Source organism: Elephas maximus, chromosome 2 (genome assembly GCF_024166365.1).
Source record: "Elephas maximus indicus isolate mEleMax1 chromosome 2, mEleMax1 primary haplotype, whole genome shotgun sequence".
Classification (NCBI taxonomy): Eukaryota; Metazoa; Chordata; class Mammalia; order Proboscidea; family Elephantidae; genus Elephas; species Elephas maximus.
Genome location: NC_064820.1, coordinates 85,874,020 through 85,894,531, shown reverse-complemented (window position 1 = coordinate 85,894,531; position 20,512 = coordinate 85,874,020). Strand labels below are relative to the sequence as shown.

The following is a 20,512-nucleotide window of genomic DNA, read 5'->3' as shown; positions in this document are numbered from 1 at the left end:
TAGCTAATTTGGCTTTTTTCTTTAACTAAAAGTGATCCCATCACCTCATTTTGCTAGAAAGTTTATAGAACTCGGTCTAGAATGGGTGCCTAGGCATCTTGTTTTTTTGGCATATTACATAAATTTTACAAAAGGAAAATACTTTCCTAAGTAACAAAGTACTCTTGAGACTGATGAAATTGTTTTCTCCTGGACAGATTTCTGGGTTCACGGAATTGGGGTGACCCACCCAGGCCGTCCACTCTTACGTGTCCTTTTGAACCTTAAAGGAACTGGTTCCCTGGAGTCACCTTCAGGTCAAACAGTAGCTTAGTAAGCAGCTTAGCTGGAGCATTTTGCCTTAGGCATTGCGTTCTCTTGGAAAATTATCTACCTGCAGCCAGTGCAGCCAGCTTTGGAAACAGGAACTCCAGGGTCTGACTAGAGGCTGTGTTTTAGGATGTATGGCCTGTCCTTGGTGATTTTGTTTCTGTAACTGACAGATCCTTAAACCCTGCTCATGCTTTGATGTCATCTTCTGATAAATTAACATAACAATGACCAATATAACGGGCTTTCACTGTCCTCTCTTCAAAGCGCCTTCCTGGTATGTCTGGGTGATGCCGCCCAATTCAAATCATATCTACTCTTAATAAATATATTGGGTTACATTAATTTTTGGTGTTTCTCTAAGCATTTAGGTTTTTGATAATTCAGATGAGTAAAAGGAAGAAAGACATAAACAAGAAATTTTAAAATCTAAGAAGAGGAAAAACCTGCAAAAAACACCAATTATTAAACGACATGTAGATACCACATGGTATTTAAAAGCCGTAAAAACTCTTAAGTAGTGAAGCTGTGTTCCATTTAAACATAATAATTAACTCAGAATGAAAACATAAATGATTTACCTCTATATGTGTGCATAAAAAAAAAAAAGAAAAAGAAAAAAAAGCCCGGAAGGCCATCTATCTAAACAACAATCATATCCAGACGGTAGAATTACAGGTGATTTAAAAATTTTTCTTTTTTGAGATTTTCTACAGTTTTAAAATTTTGAACAATGAACAAGCATTACTTGTGTAATTAGAAAAACAAACTTTTTCTTAAGCTGCAAATCATGCATTTAAGTACACTACACAATATTGTATCATAAATGATGGTAATTACCAGGTTAAACAAGCTTTCTTCTACCAAAGGGAGAATCAAAGTACTTCACTAGCTTCAATGAAATTATTTTAATAGATAAGAAACATGGCTCTTTCTTTAGTGTAATCCTTTCTAATAATGACTGCATTCAGATCACACTGCAGTATTTAAAGTCAATGTATAAATTATAACACTGAACTGCAAAATATAATCAAACAAAAACTACTGCGGCAATCTTTCAATTTCAATGGAAACATTGCTAAAAATCAAGACAGGAATCTAGGAAAATGCTAAACTTGTACTGGCTCACATGAAACAATGTTCACTGGAGCGGTCTACAAAGCACCTGCAGGTTACGTATGAAGGACATGGTGTTTTCCTATCAAAGTAACCCTCCATGAGCTGACTGGCGCATCATTCTCTAACACACCAAGTAGTCCACTCTGCTGGGAAAGTCCCAAGAATTTCAAAGGAAAATAATTAATGGAGCAAATGCTCTTTCTCAATCTTAATTATATCTGTGAACAACATAAATAATTATCAAAAGACAGATAAGATTAATCAGCCATCAGGTCATCAAAGGAAAAATAAAATTGTTCAGCTATGGAGGGAAACTCATACATCCTTGATCACTGAATAAATACTACAACCTCAGAACATCTCTGATACTCAATTCTTTTTATAAAGTATCAGGAGTTGAACTTGAAACAAGGGTTCTTAACTCTGGACATGCTTCAGAGTCCCATGGCAATGCTCTAAAAACAGAGCTCCTGGGTCCCTTTTATCACACCTACTAACACAGTACCTAAAAGGCAAGGCCTGGGACCTATATTCAAATTCAAACCAAATAAACTCTCAGGTATTAAATTCATACAACTACTTCCAATCAAAATGATGAAATGAGATCTCTTGTTTCTGCTAGACATGGCTATACCAAAAAAAATAAAACATTGTCACAGAGTCAATTCTGACTCATAGCGGCCCTATAGGGCAGAGTAAAACTGCCCCATAGGGTTTCCAAGGCTGAAATCTTTATGCAAGCGGATTGCCCCATCTCTCTCCTGTGGAGCAGCTGGTGGGTTTGAACTGCCAACCTTTTGGTTAGCAGCCATATGCCTAACCACTGCACCACTAGGGCACTGTAGGAGCTAAATAAACCACAGAGACATTTATAAGGCAACACTTCTGACGCCAACAAAATCCTAACAACGTACTCATTCAGCAAAATGCCACTTACCATGCGGTTTTTAATGCTGGTATTTACTACCAGTTGGAAGATGCATATTTGATAGATTCAAGATTCTTTCTGTCCATGAGGAATATATTTTATTACAGACTATAAATATACCACAGTGGTTGTTCGATAAATCTTTGCTGAATTAAACTGAACTAAATGGAGCAAACAAATCAGTTATCCACATGGTCAAAAGCAAACATTTAAAATAATTTAAGCGGTTGTATGCTTATTACCTTCCAATTCTATTTCGAAATGAACATAGTGGCGCTGTTCTGAGTACACAGCATTCCCCGAAGCGGGTGCCGTAAGACGGAGTCTCCATGGGTAGCATGGCATGAAAATGATTAAGCGGGGGCCATTTAATGTAAATAATCCCATCTACCAACATTTAATTGACATAAGCAGAAAAAATTACTCTGAGAGAAGAGACCAATTGCTTTTGCTTTCTTTCAAGCTATTTTCTAACCAGACTTAATAATTCATTGCTTTTCTAAAACTTAATTAACTGAGTCTAAAAGGTTGAAAGAGATTTAAGTTTGCATTTGTCAGGGTAATATACAACAGATCTTATCTCAGTGATGCACTCAAAGAAGTTAATGATCCTTGGAAATATGTGTCTAGAAATGTTTCGTCAATACCTATCATGATATACTGATATATCATTTACAGCCAGATTTACATGTTTGCCAAAACGTTACTTAAAAATAACTAAATCTGCTTCTTTTCCAGGAAAAGGTTCAAGTGACAATGAACAACCTGCTGGTTAAGAACTCAGCTGCTAACCAAAAGGTCGGCAGTTTGAATCCACCAGCCACTCCTTGGAAACCCTATGGGGCAGTTCTACTCTGCCCTATAGGGTGCGATGAGTTGGAATCGATTCAATGGCAACAGGATTATTCTGTCTATACCTAGACGTAAATGTTTTCCCAATAAGATCAAATCTTACATAAAGATTTGATAACTTTTTCAGTTCTGTGGAAAAACCTAGTTAAGCTACAATGTCCTATTTTAGATGGCATTTTAATCCGAGGGGATTTTTCAGCCAGGTTTCAAAAATCTAGACTAAGAAACATACTAATACTTATTTTCTATTTATATTAAAAATTCTATGTCAGTCTTTCAACATAATTTACTGCACACTTAACTACATACCGGGCATAGGGGATACAAAGGTGTGCAGATAAGCACAATCTGTCTCAGCAGAGCTCGTGGTCCAAGAAGAACATCAATGTTTGTTTTCTGAAATCTAACCAAATGGACCCCCTAAAAACTCGTCTATCTGGTCTTATTAAAAACCATCCAACACAATAAAAAGTTTTTAAAAGACATTAAAAACCCTGTGAAGCATAGTTCTAATCTGACACACATGGGGTCACCATGAGAAGGAACTGTTTCAACAGCAACTGGTTGGTTACCTTTGGGGAAACATTTGAGCCAGATTTGTGGCTTATTCACAGCAGTGTTGGTCATTATGGGACAAATATTTTAAGCCTCCTTTCTGGCTCCATTTTAAGCCCTCATCCTTATCTTTATACTATTTTGCTTGAATATTCTGTATGTACACTGCTTTAATTCCTTTCTAGAAGATGGCAACAGGATAAATATGAATGAATGAATGAATGAGCAAATAAACACATGCATATACATACTTCTCTGGTATTTCATGATCTCACTAAACTGTAATGATTTGTTTCTTTATCTCACTTACTAGAGTTGAGAGCATCTTAAGTGTCTTATTTAGCTTTGTATCCCTAACACAGCATAAAACCTTGGCATACTACATGGGTTTAATAAAAGATGCTTTCAGCAGAACAGGGTTTTGATCTCATCATTGGGACAATGCTAAGGTTTCCTAATATACCACTATAGTTTCTATGACATAGAAATGTAATGGCTACCTTATTATCATGTACCATTCCTCATACGCCACATGTAAGATTACTTCTCAAATCTGATCCTCCTCCTGAATTTCTCAATGTTACTAATAAGCACCAGTGTTCTATTTTCTTGGTCACCTGTGGCTCAATGTCTTAAATCTTTTTCTCTAGTTCTTCATCTATTTTTCTTGACTCATTCTAGTTGCCAAGGCCTGTCAATTCTAACCCTACATCTCTCCTCTGTCCCCTGTCTACTTCCACCAGTCTTATCAAGATGCTCAGGGTCTCTCCCCAGAACCACTGAATTACATCATCCCTTCACAGAGTCTGTCTTTCACAGTTCTGCCAGATTAATCTTCCTCAAACCTAAATTGTAGCTCTGATCATATCACTTCCCTACTCATAAATCTCCAAGGACTCCCCATTGCCTATGTCATTAGTTTCCAATTGCCTGATCTTGGGAGCCCTGGTGGCGCAGTGGTTAAGAGCTATGGTTGCTAACCAAATGGTCAGCAGTTCAAATCCACCAGCCGCTCCTTGGAAACCTTATTGGGCAGTTCTACCCTGTCTTGTGGGGTCGCAATGGGTCAGAATCAACTGGATGGCAACAGGTTTGGTTTGTTTTTTTGCCTGATCTTGACTTAAGGGTCAATTCAATTCAATAACCCTGTTCTTGAGTGTCTGTATATGTACGAACAAAGCAAAATGAACAAAGCAAAGCTGTTGATAAAGGGAGGGAGAAAAAAGATGTACAAAATATGAAACTCATCTTTTTGGAACGGACACACAGTAGTAGTGAGTGGGTACACACACAAAAAAATGATAAAACTAAAAGAGGTAAGAACTTTAGGAGAGAAAAATAAATGTATTATGAAAGCACAGAGATGAGGTAAATTTTGGCTGGGGCAATCAAGGACGTCTTCATGAAGGAGGCAACACCTGAGCTAGCTCTTGAGCAATAGGTGGGATTTACAAAGCAGGTGGAGGGGCATTTCTGGCACAAGAAATAGTATAAAGTGAAAAGACAGGTGGGAAAGTGGTCTCTCACTCTGTAACCAGTGATTTGTCCTGCAATTTCCCAATTCAGATTTTGCTGACAGCATCCCGTGGTGTTATTTACATCCCCATGTCCTTCTTTGCCTTATAAATTGGCAGATAAATTTAGACAGAGATTCAGGTTTGATTTTTTGGCCAGATGACTTCATAGGTTGTGCCATAAACTTCTACTTCATGACTGGTTGTCTCTCTTCTGGTGACATTAGCAGACATTTATGATTATTGCCTAGACCTAGTATTTCATCAGGGGTTGCAAAATAGTGATCTTGTAATTGTACCATTCCTTCTATATTTATTAGCTGGAACACTTCTATAAAGAGAAACTTCCCCTCAGCAACTATTTGAAAAGGCTAGATAGTTGCTTGATTTTTTTTCTCTTTATTTTTCAGTTTTCATCCACTAAAGTGACTAATGATTTGTTTGTCTGTTTTAAAGATCATTAAGAACTCATTCTACCATCCTCCAAAAGTAGTCAATACATTTTTTAAATTTTTTAGAATAATTAGTAAATTCATGGGTATAACATATCCCACTGGATATGCCACTTAAACATATTCAAGTCTACCATTCAGAAAACAAAACCAAACAAAAGCTAAAAATCTCTCACTGGATCTCTCTCCTCCTCAGTCTTCCCTGATGTCACCTGTGCTGGCACTATCGCTCACTCCTTAACCCCCCCTCCCCCCCACTTAGCTGACTCCACTGCTCCACTTAATCAGTCTTGCTAACGTCACCAGTGACACCTATTTTGCTAAGACCTTTTATCTCACTTAACTTTGCAGTACTGTTGACCACTTTCTGACTTCTTGAAGAACTCTTTCCTCTTGCTTCTACGACACTGAAATTTGCTGGCTTCTCTCCTACCTCGCTGGTTACTCCTCCTCTGTTGGTTTTTCACACTTATCTTCTTACTCGGCTATGAAATGCTGGCAGTTCTAAGGCTCAGTCTTGGAACATTCCTTTACTCTTGTCCAAGACGATCATATCCACATCTGGGACTTCAATGACCACTTACATAAAGATGATCTTGATCTCTCCCTCTGAATTCTAAACTTTATATCCAACTACTTATGTGGCAGCTCCCCTTGAATGTGATTAAGTAATTCTACTTAATTGTATGAAGATTAAGTCAGAATCTATGAAAAAAAACACTCTCTTCCAGCGAATGCTAGCATTCATAGTCATTTCTGACAACTGCATTTATCTCAGCAATCATCTATCCCCAAATCCTGCTGATTTTATTTCCTGAATATCATTCAAATATGACTCTTTTCCATTTAAACTAGCACCACAAACCTAGTCCAAAGTACTGATATCTCTTGCCAAGACCACTGCAAGAGCCTACAGATCGGGCAAATTAAGTCTACGCCCTAGTGGTGGAACAGTTAAGCGCTTGGCTGCTACCGAGGAGTTGGCGGTTGTGTTGTAGTAACATCAGAACTCATCTAGCTTCCTTAGGGATAAGAATCACCATCAGCGCAAAGTGGATTCCCATGAGGTAGAGGTCAAACATACCGCTACTCTCCGAATTCTTCACCATTTCTGATACCAGCTGTCCTTCCCATGGCACTCTACCTCTCTGCTGCCTTCAATAATTTGTTGTAATGGCAGCCCTGTTCTGTCACATGGGGTTGCTATGAGTCGAAATCAACTCCACTACACCTAACAACAATCTACTCTGTCTTTCTCCATTCTCTGCGTTACAGCCAATGCAGACACATGATCATGTCAAGTCCTGCTTAAAATCCTTCAATAGTTTCTCGTGAATCTTATGATAAACTCCTAACATGGCCTATGCTCTATGTTTCTCCTTCCTATTCTCCAGCTTCATCTAGAATCCTGCTTCCCCAGTGAGCTACCCTGAACTCCTCATCTCACAATGGTTCTTTTTGCTAAAGGACCTTTGAACACGCTGCTCCCTCTGTCTGAAATGTTCTTCCTTTCTTCTTTAACCAGTTAACTCATCTTCAGATAGGAGCTCAAGAGTCACTTACTAAAGGAAGCCTTCTAAAGGCTGTCATATGTTAAATGCTCCACTAGCATATGTTAGATGAATGAATAAATGAAAAGAAATGGATAAATACCTAACTTGCCTGAAATTAGTGTGGCTCATCCATTTCCAGAAGGCTTAGACTTGTACTCATTATATGTACTTTATACAAAGGGTACAGAACAATGTCTATAAATTGATAACATAATATTCTTATTACTAATATTTTTTGGAGCCCTGGTGGTGTAGTGGTTAAGAGTGCAGCTGCTAACCAAAAGGTCAAGGGTTCAAATCCACCAGCTGCTCCTTGGAAATCCTATGGGCCGTTCTACTCTGTCCTACAGGGTCACTATGAGTCGGAACTGACTTGACGGCACCTAACAACAACAACAACGGAAAGGTTACCTGCTACTATTATTATTGTTATTATTATTACTGAATTCATTCCTTGTGGCAGAAACTGTTTTTTGATTACTTCTGGATCTATTCCCGACCACCCTTGTCCCTTGCCTAAGTTCATTATAGTAGCTGGACAAAACTAAATTCTGATTTTCTGTTACCCCTGCAAGTACAACTGTCTGTAAGACATAGTTCTGACCACTGACATATAAACAGTTTTCTGGGAGGCTTCTGAAAAACTATAGATTTCTTTAAATAAAGGTGGGAGGGGAGCTATAGCAGTTACCTTCCCCGTTTCCCTCATGTAATATGAATGTGATGGCTAGAGTTCCGACAACCATCTTGCAACTCTGAGGGCAAGTCCAATGATACCGTAGTGCCACTCAATGTCAGAACCGGCTGCCTATCTCAAGACTTCCTGTTATACAAAAAAAATAAACCCTTGCTTTATTTTCTATTACCCTATTTTTACGCAACACATGCTTTATATGTTTTTTGCCAACTGTACAACCCCCCCACGTGTTATTTTCCCAAACGCGCTATTTTCATTACACATGTGGATGTGATATTTATGTGGGTGCATTTGCAAAAAAATACAGTATTTGTATCTAAAAACATTCTTAACTGATACTTTGCTCAATTACATGAGTCTCTTCCAAACAAATCATTTTACATTGCCCAAGATAGTTTTTGTTCTTTCTTTTTTGTTTCTTTTCCTTTCTTCTTTAGTCAATTTGTCACTCTCCCTAATTATTTAACCAAAATAAAGTACCTACTATATTTATCTTACAAAACAGAAAATCAACTACTTTTAATTAAAGAAAAATGCTTGAAATTTCTTATATTCTTATAAAAAAATATATATGGCCATCAGAATAACATCTATTTGGTGACAGAGCATCAAGCGGATTTCAGATTGCTTTATTTTGTTCACTCACAGATGAAAAACCAAGCTTTAGAAGTAAAGTATTTTAATGTCTACCAACATATATCAATATTAGCATGCAGCAAGTATTATATAAATATGAAGCTGGAAAACATATCAGGCACTCTACACACACAGCTTGATTCTACAAATATAGGCTATATTTCCTTTTTAAAAAATGTACATTCAAGAGGTATAAGTAATACGTTAAGAACTGATAAATCCAAAGGCTTCGAAGAGATTAAACTGTGAGTTCCAGTTAGTGAGACCAGGATATTTCACCCATATTCCTAATATGGCATAAAATACAGGTTTATATATCGAGATTCAGAACCTAGAGAGTTGCATGTAATTGTCTTAGAGCTAAAAAAAAAAAAAAAAAGCTGAAATAAATTCTCTTGAGCCAGTCCCTTTTTCAGGCTGGCCTCAGTTCCTCACCTACAAAGTGGAGACGGTGGACTAGTTTTCAGACTATGCTCTGTAGAGCTTAGCAGCCAAACCTCCAAGCCCTCCACCATTCCTGATTCAGGCAAAGCAGCTTTGCTTTTATTTCTTTAAATATTGATCTTCCACATAAGGTTTTGTTTAAAGTAAGAACTCTGTAACTCAATATTACTTGAAAACAACTGAGTAAGATGATCATCAGGTCTCTTCTAGCATTACTATCCGTGATGAAATGATTTCTTTTAAGCTTCTATGCTTCAAATATTTTAGAGTATATCTGTTCTTCTAAATATATATGTAAAAAGAAAATCCACATAACAATGTGGGTTTGATTTATTTTCAGAAATATATTCAAATGGAACTAATGTTTTTACCTTGTGAAAATGCCATCCACAATCCCAACTGTTGCTTCCTCTGCAGGAACGTAGGAGCCAATCTGAGCCATGATAGTAATCAACGCAACTTGTTTTATGTAGGAGCTCTTTCCACCCATGTTCGGTCCCGTAATTATCATTACTCTCTCTGAATCCCCCTGGAAAATTAAACAGCAGTTTCACATATTGTACTGGGGGGGCCTTTACTTCAATATGCTAGCAATAAGTATCACAAAAGAAAAGAGCCTCTCCTTGTCTTATATCTGAAAACTGCTATTGCAGAAAAGTGGATTCTTGGCAGCACACAGCTGTTGGGGATAAAAATGAAATAACAAGAAGTAACTAGCACTGGATAACTATTAGAGCTTTCGTGTTAAATATTCATTCATTTGCCTGTGTGTATGTGTTTAATATTGCTTCATTTAAAGTCTATCAATTTCCACTGTCCATCTTAACATTTATTGTTTTTATTAGGTGACATTGAGTCAATTTCAACTCAGAGCAACCCCACGTGACACAGTAGAACTACTCCATAGGATTTTTTAGGTTGTAATTTTTACAGAAGCAGATTACCAGTTCTTTCTCCCATGGAGCCACTAAAAAAAAATAGATGAGTTTAAATCACCAACTTCATGGTTAGCAGCTGAGCACTTAACCACTGCATCACCAGGGCTCCTTCCAAAACAAAAACAAGTCAATTCTGACTCATAGCAACCCTACAGGACAGAGTAGAACTGCCCCATAGGGTTTCCAAGTTGTGCCTGGTGGATTTGAACTGCTGGCCTTTTGGTTAGCAGCCAAATTCTTAACCACTACGCCACCAGGGTTTTCCCAGGGCCCTTAAAAAAAAAAAAAACCCGTTGCCATCAAGTTGATTCCGACTCATAGTGACCCTATAGGACAGACTAGAACTGCCCCACAGGGTTTCCAAGGAGCATCTGGTGGATTCGAACTGCCGACCTTTTGTTTAGCAGCTGAAACTCTTAACTACTACGCCACCAGGGTTTCCTTGGGGCCCTTAGCAGGTATTGTACATCTAATCATCCAAGGCCCTATTTTGGGTTGGCAGCCCATGAATTTTTTCAATTATAGATGAATGCCTACTGAAAAAGATTTATAATACCAAATCCTAGACATCAGTTTTATTATCGTTTTCTTCTGGCATTTCACCAGAACTTGGGAACGAAGCAGAAAAGTTAAAGCTCTTACAACTCTTGTGATGACTGTATATTGATCAGTTATAGTACTTGGTATGGATAGATCCCTTCTAAGGTAAACTGTCCAACTGTAGCCCCCTGTGGAGGTGTTACCCAAGGCATTCCTGTTCTGTGTTATCTGAACCCAGTATCCTTGGCAATACCTGCCTGGCTAAGAGTAGCCAATCAATAACTGACCAGTAGCCTCTGAGGTGGCCTAGCATAAAAAGCTCTTCTCAAACTAGACCAATCAAATAATCTCCTGGGGGTTTAAACAGAGAATCAGAGAGAGGTTTGATCAATTGATAATGGAGGAAAGTTGAAAAGAAACCCAGAATGGGGCCACAAGGCACTGGAGGCCATGAGTAAGATGTTACGAGGAAACAAAGTATGAAGAAAAGTTATACAGAGAAGATGTAAAGAGGGTACTAAGTAAAGAAGAGGAAGAAAAGACAAAAAAGAGCCAAGAGCAGAGTTGAGAAACTTCACCAAAATAATGGAATATTAGAGTACATACTTGTAAAGTCTTCCTATTGAGGCCATAAAAAGAAAATTTGTCCCATCTCTAAAGTTTTTTTATATCCTAATCAACCATATAGTACATTATTACCAATCTCCCTAAAGCCTAGCCGAGGTGTTGTTAGGTGCCACTGAGTCGGTTTTGACTCACAGCGACTCACTGTACAACAAAGCAAAACACTTCCCCGGTCCTGCGCCCTCCTCACAATTGTTGCTATGTTTGAGCCCACTGTCACAGCCACTCTATCAATCCATCTCATTGAGGGTCGTCCTCTTTTTCAATGACCCTCTACTTTACCAAGCAGTGGCTGATTCCTCCTGATAACATGTCCAAAGAATGTGAGATGTAATCTCATCACCCTTGCTTTCAAGGAGCATCCTGGTTGTACTTCTTCCAAGATAGATCTGCTCGTTTTTTTGGTAGTCCATTCAATATTCTTCACCAACACCACAATCCAAAGGCATCAATTCTTCTTCGGTCTGCAAAAAAGGTTGTGTCATTTGCATAAAGCAGGTTGTTAATGAGTCTTCCTCCAATCCTGATGCCCCATTCTTCTGCAGAGTCCAGCCTCTCAGATTATTTGCTCAGCATACAGATTGAATACGTATGGTGAAAGGATACAATGCTGATACACACCTTTCCTGACTTTAAAACATTCAGTATCCCCTTGTACTGTTCTAACATCTGCCTCTTGATCTATGTAAAGGTTCCTCATGAGCACAATTAAGTGTTCTGGAATTTCCCTTCTTCACAATATTATCCATAATTTGTTATGATCCACACAGTCGAATGTCTTTGCATAGTCAGTAAAGCACAGGTAACATCTTTCTGGTGTTCTCTATTTTCAGCCAAGATCCACTGGACATCAGCAATGATATCCCTGGTTCCATGTCCTCTTCTGAATTTGGCTTGAATTTCTGGCAGTTCCCTGTTGATACACTGCTGTAGACACTTTTGAATGATCTTCAGCAAATTTTTACTTGCGTGTGATATCGGATAATTTCCACATTCAGTTGGGTCACCTTTCTTGAGAATAGGCAGAAATATGGATCTCTTCTAGTCGGCTGGCTGTGTAGCTGTTTTCCAAATTTCTTGGCATAGATGAGTGAGCACTTTCAGCATTGATTCTGTTTGTTGAAACATCTCAGTTGGTATTCCATCAATCTCTGGAGCCTTGTTTTTCACCAATGCCTTCAGTGTAGCCTGGACTTCTTTAGTACCATTGGTTCTTGATCATATGCTGCCTCCTAAAATGGCTGAACATTGCCCATTTCTTTTTGGTATAGCGACTCTGTGTTTTCCTTCCATCTTCTTTTAGTGCTTCCTGTGTCAGTCAATATTTTGCCCATAGAATCCTTCAATACCGCAACTCAAGGCTTGAATTTTTTCTTCAGTTTTGTCAGCTTGAGAAATGCAGAGCATATTTTTCCCTTTTGGAGTTCTAGCTCCTGGTTTTTGCATATGTCATTGTAGTATTTTACTTTGTCTTCTCAAGCTGCCCTTTGAAATCTTCTGTTCAGCTCTTCTACTTCATCATTTCTTCCTTTCCCTTTAGCTACTCGATGTTCAAGAGCAAGTTTCAGAGTCTCTTTTGATATCCACTTTGATCTTTTCTTTCTTTTATGTCTTTTTAATGACCGCTTGCTTTCTTCAAGTATGATGTCCTTGATGTCACTGAAAACTTCTCTGGTCTTCGGTTACTAGTGTTCAATGCATCAAATCTATTCTTGGGATGGTCTCGAAATTCAGGTGGGATATACTCAAAGTCGTATTTTGGCTCTCATGGACCTGTTCTAATTTTCTTCAGTTCCAACTTGAACTTATATATGTGCAATTGATGGTCTGTTCTGCGGTCAGCCCCTGGCCTTGTTCTGACTCATATTGAGCTTTTCCATCGTCTCTTTCCACAGATATAGTTGATTTGATTCCTACGTATTCCATTTGGTGAGGTCCTCGTGTATAGCTGCTGTTAGTATTGGCGAAAAAAGATATTTGCAATGAAGAAGTTGTTGGTCTTGCAAAATTCTATCATGCAATCTCTGGGATCATTTCTATCGCCTAGGCCATATTACCCAACTACCAATTCTTGTTTGTTTCCAACCTTCTCATTCTAATCCCCAGTGATTATCAATGCATCCTGATTGCATATTCGATCAATTTCAGACTGCAGAAGTTGGTAAAAATCTTCAATTTCTTCATCTTTGGCCTTAGTGCTTGATGCATAGATTTGAATAAAGTCATATTAACTGGTCTTCCTTGTAGGTGTATGGATGTTATCCTATCACTGACAGCTCTGTACACTGGGGTAGATCTTGAAATGTTATTTTTAACGATAAATGCAAAGCCATTCCTCCTCAATTTGTCACTCCCTGCAGCTAGGTCAGGGACCCTGTCTTCCTCTGTGATTATTCTCTCTTATTGTTACATGACTTTATAATAAGCCTAATGAATCTCCATTCCTCAAAGGAACTTGAGGGAATCTGTGTTTCTTGAAAAAGAAAGAGGCCAAAGCAGTAATAGCAGGAAAAGAGTGTTACAAGGAGAATGATGAAACTAATGATCAAAATAAAATTAAATTTCCTAAAGAAATTAAAAAAATTTAAAAAAGCCTATTATAAACAACCGAATATTTGGCATAACCAAATATTTTGAAAATTTAAATAAATTCCTTAAAATGGCAAAAATGATACAAAAATATAAAATCTTAAAAACTCTATATGTATTAAAGAAATTAAATTTGTAATTAAAAACCATCCCACAAGAAAAACTCCAAGCTCAGATAACTTCCCTGTTGTACACCTGTAAGCATGTAAAAAAGAAATAGCACCAATCTTACAAAAACTCTTATAGTGACTAGAACAAGAAGGAACTCTTCCCAAATAATTTCAGAAGACCAACATAACCTTGATACCAAAACCTGACAAGAACATTATGACAGAAAAATTACAGACCAATCTCATCCATAAGCATGCATCTAGAACTCCTTAACAACTATTGACAAACCAAACCAAGGGTATATAAGCCATTTCAGACTTTTGAGGAATACTTGTATTGGTTTAATATTCAAAAGCCAAACAATGCAGTTCTGCACATTAACAGAATAAAGAAGTGAAATCATAAAGTAACCTCAAATGACTCAGAGAAAACATCTGATAAAGTTCAATATTCATCCCTAAAAACAAACAAACAAAAAAAAAGGCAGGAAAAGATTAACAGGTTGGAGAGAAAATAATGAAAATATCATTATTCATACATGTCATAATTATATTCCAAGAAAGTCTAATGAAATCTACAAAAAGTTATTACAATCAATAAATGAATTTAGCAAGATCTCTGGCTACAAGTTCAATATTCAAAACCAAACCCACTGCTGTCGAGTCATTTATGACTCAGCAGTATTCAAAAGTCAATCTTATTTCTATAAGTAGCTGGAAAATAAAACCTTTAAATAATACAATTTACCATAGAAAAATAATTTTAAAAAAACCTATGAATAAATATAACACATAAAACTACAAAATATTACTGAAAGAAATTAAAAGACTTAAATGAGGGACTACACCATGTTCATGGACATTTACATTAACCTACAATATTGCAACACTACAATTTAAGTAAACTAGGGTCATTATGGCACAAGGGCATACAACTAGACAGTGGAACAGAACAGAGTTCAGAAACAGAATGTCACGTATGTAATCACTTGCTTTATGACAAAGGTGATAATGCAGTGAGGTGACAGAAATATGGTCTTTTTAATAACTGGTGCTGGGTCAAAAGGATATCCCTCTTGGAAAAAAAGAAATTTAGTTATAATATTTCAACAATGTTTATTTAGCTGGGAAATAGGTCTCTCCCTGACACTATACACCAATAAGTGATGAATGAATGACAAAGCAAACCTAAGAAGACTTCCTTAACCAGATAGAGGGTATCAGTCAAGACAGGATGCCCACTATTACCGCTTTTACTCAATATTGCCCCGGAGGTCCCAGGCAGGACATGACAAAATAAAAAGTTTAAGGATTAAACAGGACAAAACAAAACTGTCATTTTACACAGATCACATTACAGTGTACAAAATAAACCCCCCAAAAAATCCCTGGACAAATTACAGTGAAACCTGCCAAAGTTGGAACCTGTATACCGCAGAAACCTGTCGAGAAGGAAAACTCAAATATTTTCAACAAAACAAGTGATAGAAAAATGGGAAGACTGCACCTTTTCAAAGGTGGAAAACTTGTGAGACCCAGAAAAACAAGGCAGTCGCCTCGAGATACGGTTATCACAGGTCTTACTGTATTATAATTAATGAAAGAGTTTAGCAAGGTGGTTAGATTTAAGATAAAGATGCAAAATCAACTGTATCTTTATATAAGAACAACAAATAATTGAAAAACATAATTGTAAAATAGGCATGACCTACAACAGCAAGAAAAGGTACTCAGCAATAAACGTATGAAAATATGTTTAAAAAAATTTATGAAGAAATTTTAAAAACTTTATTGAGAGGATATGAAAGGAAATCTAAATAAAAGTATATTACATTTGATGGAAAAAATTTGGGAACAGTTATAAGATGATGATTAAACAACATGGTGAACACAATGTCACTGAATTAGATATGTGAAGACTGTTGAAATGGCCAATGTTTTATTACATATATATTTACCACAATTAAAAAAAGTATATTACATTCATAGAGAGATATATTCATATGTCATATCAATATCATAAAGTTGTCAATTTCTCCACAAATTGGTCTATAAGGTCAATGCAATTCTAATAAAAACCTCAATGGGCTTTTTTTTTTTTTTTCAAAAACTGAGTAAGTTGATTCTAAAATTAAATGGAGGTGCAAATGCCAAAGAAAAGTCAAGAATTCTATTAGAAGAATAAGACTGTGTGATTTTGGCTTAGGAACAGAAAAACCGACCAGTGAAAGAAAGAGTCCAAAACAGTCTTAAGAAACTATGGAAACTTAATATGTGACAGAGATAATTATGCACATTAATGAGAAAAGGATTATTTGAAAAATGGTGCAGGACATCTGATTATTGATATAGAAAGATACGAGACTGGAATCCTATGCCATACCATATATAAAAATAAATTCTGGGCAGACTGATTAAAGATCTAAATCTAAAATGTAAAATTTTAAAATGTTTAAAAAGTTATAGGTGGGTATCTTTATGACCTGGGGAATAGAGAGCAATTTCTCAAATAAGGCACAAAAAGACTGATACATTCAACTTCATTAAAATAAGACTTACTGGTCCTGAAAGACATCATATTGAAAGTAAAGACATAAAAATTACTCCATGAGCTCCTTTAAGTATTAGATTTTTTGTCATTTAAAAGTTTGGTGGCTCAAGTGACTAAGTATTGGACTACTAACTGAAAGGCTGGAGGTTCAAACCCCCCTCCCACCCCGAGAGGCAATGCATAAGTAAAGCCTTGCAATCTACTGCCGAAAGGTCACAGCCTTGAAAACGCTATGGGGTGCAGCTCTATTCTGCACACGTGAGGTCACCATGAGTCGGAATTGACTCAACAGCAACTAACAACAACATGACAGAAAAGTGTAGAAGATCTCAAATTTTCTAGTAAATAAATTTTAATGTCTGTTTCTAGTGTTCAGTTGAGTGCTTTAGGAAAAATATAAATGCCTAGAAAGCTGAAAATAATATTAAAAGGACTTAAGAGTACACAGAGGTTTATTCCCACGATCTCTTCTCAACTGGCCTGCCTGCCTACCATGCTTGTTCCCAGATCCAAACATCAGCTTCAAACTCCTCTTGGCTGTTTCGGTCTGAGGTTAGGCACCAATGTTACAACTCTAAGAGCCATGGACACCACTGAAGGAAGCAACAGAAACCTAGGACACTCTCAGTGCTTGGCTTTCATCTCCTATTAAAATATGAAACATAATGGAAACGGTTGGACTGAAAAATAAACTCTGAATAAAAACTACACTCAGTGAAGACGATGGGTATGGATCTTTTAGCCCAAGGCATCAGAAAACAAATATTACTAAGCTATTCTGTCTTCACTCCAGTGACAGTGTTCAAAAAGATCCCTGTGGCTGAGGGCTAACCAAAAACCCAGGACTGCCTAACCATCTATTTAATGGGGCCCCAGACAGGAAAACAAGTCACCAACGACAGAGTGAAAAAAAAAAAAAACACACCAATAACTTTAAAGAGTATAAGGAGTAAAAAATCTCACAAACTGAAAGATGTGTAACCTGAAGTGACCCTTACCATCAAGGTCAAGTAAATTACCTTCCTCCCAGATGTGGCTGGTTGCTGCTGGGGGGATGTAAACTGCAATAGCCCATAAAACAAAAAACCAAACCCACTGTCACCTCCAGACTTTATAATACTGGTTGAAATTCATTAAATTCTTCAAATCATTTCAGTGAACAAAACATGACTGTAATTGTGAATGTGACCTGGGCTGACATTTGGCTGGTATGCACCTGTACAGCCAAACTGGTTGTTAAATTTCAAAATACCAATTAAATAGCTGCAGCCCAGAATCAAATAAATGTACCCTTGTCATCCTGGACCCCTAAAAAGTCCGTCTAGATAGGAGTTGCCAGATAAAATACAGGACACACGGTAAAATCTGAATGTCAGGAAAATAACAATTTTTTAGTATAAGTATGTCCCAAATATTGCACAGGATATATTTTTATAGCAAAAAATTATTCATTGTCTCTCTGACACTCAAGTTTAACTGTGGGTCCTGTATTTTTATTTGCTAAATCTGGCAAACCCTACTCAACACCCTCTTACAACTTAGTAATTTAAGGGTTAATGCCTGAAAACAGCAGTCTTCTGGATCCTGCCTCAGAATTACAGCCTGAGTTCTGGTTGACTGATGCCTGTGACAGTCAGTCTACCAAAAGTCCTAACTTCTGGGAACTGCCACTGATCCCCTTGGGATACTGGAAGACCAGCCCATGTCCCATCTATGCTTTCTTCTCAGACCCGATGGGCACCACAGGGTTCTTCTCTGATACCTTCCAGCCCATGCACTGCAGCTCCCAAGTGCTCCTATTCCCACACAGCCCCCTGGCCAGAGTGGGCCTAGGTACCCCTAGTGTGGGGTTGGCAGGCTGCAGAGCACATTTCTGGTGCCCAGCCAGGTCCCCAAAGCTGTGGCAGCCTGATGCCCCTTCCCACAGTTTCCTTCTGTAGAAATTATAGCCTCCAAAGGACTTGAGCTCTGAGACAGCTGGGAAAGCCTCAGAGAATAAGTGGATGGGAAGCAACAGGAACCACCACAGGCACCAGCTGAGCCTTCCTGGGACAGGAGAGAGGCTGGGGGAAGAACAGGCTGCACCTGAGAGAAGGATGGGTATATGTGGGGGACAGGTCTCCTTCCCATCTCTACTTAAAAACTCATGGAAAACCTGCCTGCCATGGCTACTAACATCAACTTTTTTCTGTTTTTTTTTTTAATGGAAATGACAGCTACCACTTATATAAGGAGCTCTGGTAATGCAAATAGGAGCTCGGCTAGTAACCAAAAGGTTGGCAGTTTGAACCTACCCAGTGGCCCCCTGGGGGAAAGGATCTAGCAATCTACTTCTTGTAAAGATTACCAAAAAAACCCCAAACCTGTTGCTGTCAAGTCGATTCCAACTCATAGTGACCCTACAGGATGGAGAACTGCTCCACAGGGTTTTCAAGGAGCAACGGGTGGATTTGAACTCCAACTTTCTGGTTAGCAGCCCAGCTCTTAACCACCGTGCCAGCCTAGAAAACCCTATTGGGAAGTTCTACTCTTTAACACATGGGGTTGCTGTGAGTTGAAAATGGACTTGATGGTACTTAACAACAACAAAACCACTTATACAGTTTGCTCTGTGCCAGACACCATTCTAAAGACATATTCATCATTATCATCATTTTGTAGATAAGAAAACTATAACATGGATTATTTAAAACTTAACTGAGAGCCCATACTCTTAACCAATATGCTCTGCTGAACCCTGTCTTGCCTGGAAGATCAGACTTGATTTAATAAAACACAATATTCCAATGACTACTTACTTATTGAGACACCAAGCCCCTTAATGACTGAAAGGGAAAAACTCAAATTATTGATAATTATCTCTGGATATGGAATTATCTATTTTCTCTATAGTTTTCAATACTTTTCCGAATTTTCTACTGTGTTTTAAATTAGCAATTTCACTTCTTAGGCAAATTCACTTAATCTTAGCCGAAAAATGGAATTATTTATAATACCAACAAATGAACACAGAGGATTTTTAAAGAAAATTATGGTACATCCATATTATCAAATATTATGAAGCCATTAAAATTATATTATGGAGGACATTTTAATTTTGAAAAATATCTTATAATATTAAACGAAAAAAGCAGGATATAAAAATATTCATATGACATAATCATGAATATGTTAGAAAATATATAAAGAAAAGATAAAGGAAACCCACCAAAATGTCAAAAGCATTTGTTTTTGAAATTAAGGGGCAATTTCCTCCCCTTCTTTCTTCCTTTCTTTATATCCCACATCTCAATCCATAATTTATTTTTAACTGGGTTCTGCCCAAGGAGAGGTACTGACAACTATTTGCTACATATATATATATATATGCGCACACACACACACACACACACACACACACACACACACACACATATATATAGTATGTTGATATTATGCAAAAGAAGTTTGGAGAAACTTTCACTGTGGTATCAATTTCTAGAAGAACACTGACAAAGAAAAGACAGAATGGGTAAATGAGAGAACGACTATGAGTAGAGAATTGGCCCAAGGGTCATGAAAGGTCCAGAGCTTTGCAAGTCAATCCAATTCTGCAGAGCTCAGTTTTCTTCTCTGTAAAATAAGGGAGTTGAATTAAATGATCTCTCACCTTCAAATTCTACTATTCTCTGAAAAAAAAAAAAAGTTCAAACTCAGGTATATCATATGGATATGCAGCCTTGGTGGAACCAAACACCAAATTAGCCTACAGGACAGAGTACAATTGCCACATAAGGTTTCCAAGGACTGACTGGTGAATTCAAACTGCCAACCTTTTGGTTAGCAGCCGAGTTCTTAACCACTATGCCACCAGGGCTCCAAAGACTAAATTGGCACTAGAGAGTTGCCTGGAAGTTATAGAGTTCACTTGTCCGAGGTACTTGGGGAAAGTGGAGTACTGACTACCCAGTCAGACTTGGAATCAGTATGGTGGAATTTCCAGTTCTACTCAGAATTTCAGGGTCCTTGAATGGTTGGTTCAAGGAGTCCCTGGGTGGTGCAAATGGTTAACACGCTCAGCTGCTAATTGAAAGGTTGGAGGTTTGAGTCCACTCAGAGGCA

At 37.7% G+C, this 20,512-nt stretch overlaps 1 protein-coding gene across 3 annotated transcripts in view; it reads right to left on the bottom strand.

The window, feature by feature from the left end:
* The window catches only part of MSH3 (mutS homolog 3), a 217,899-nt gene that overhangs the window by 25,167 nt on the left and 172,220 nt on the right, over positions 1-20,512 (bottom strand). For all 3 annotated transcript variants that reach the window (XR_007514976.1, XM_049866717.1, XM_049866709.1), the window contains exon 20: positions 9,431-9,588. Coding sequence is in view for 2 of the 3 variants with exons in the window: in XM_049866717.1 (XP_049722674.1) it covers positions 9,431-9,588 (158 nt within the window). In the remaining variant the exon portion in view is untranslated. The remainder of the gene's footprint in view (positions 1-9,430; positions 9,589-20,512) is intronic.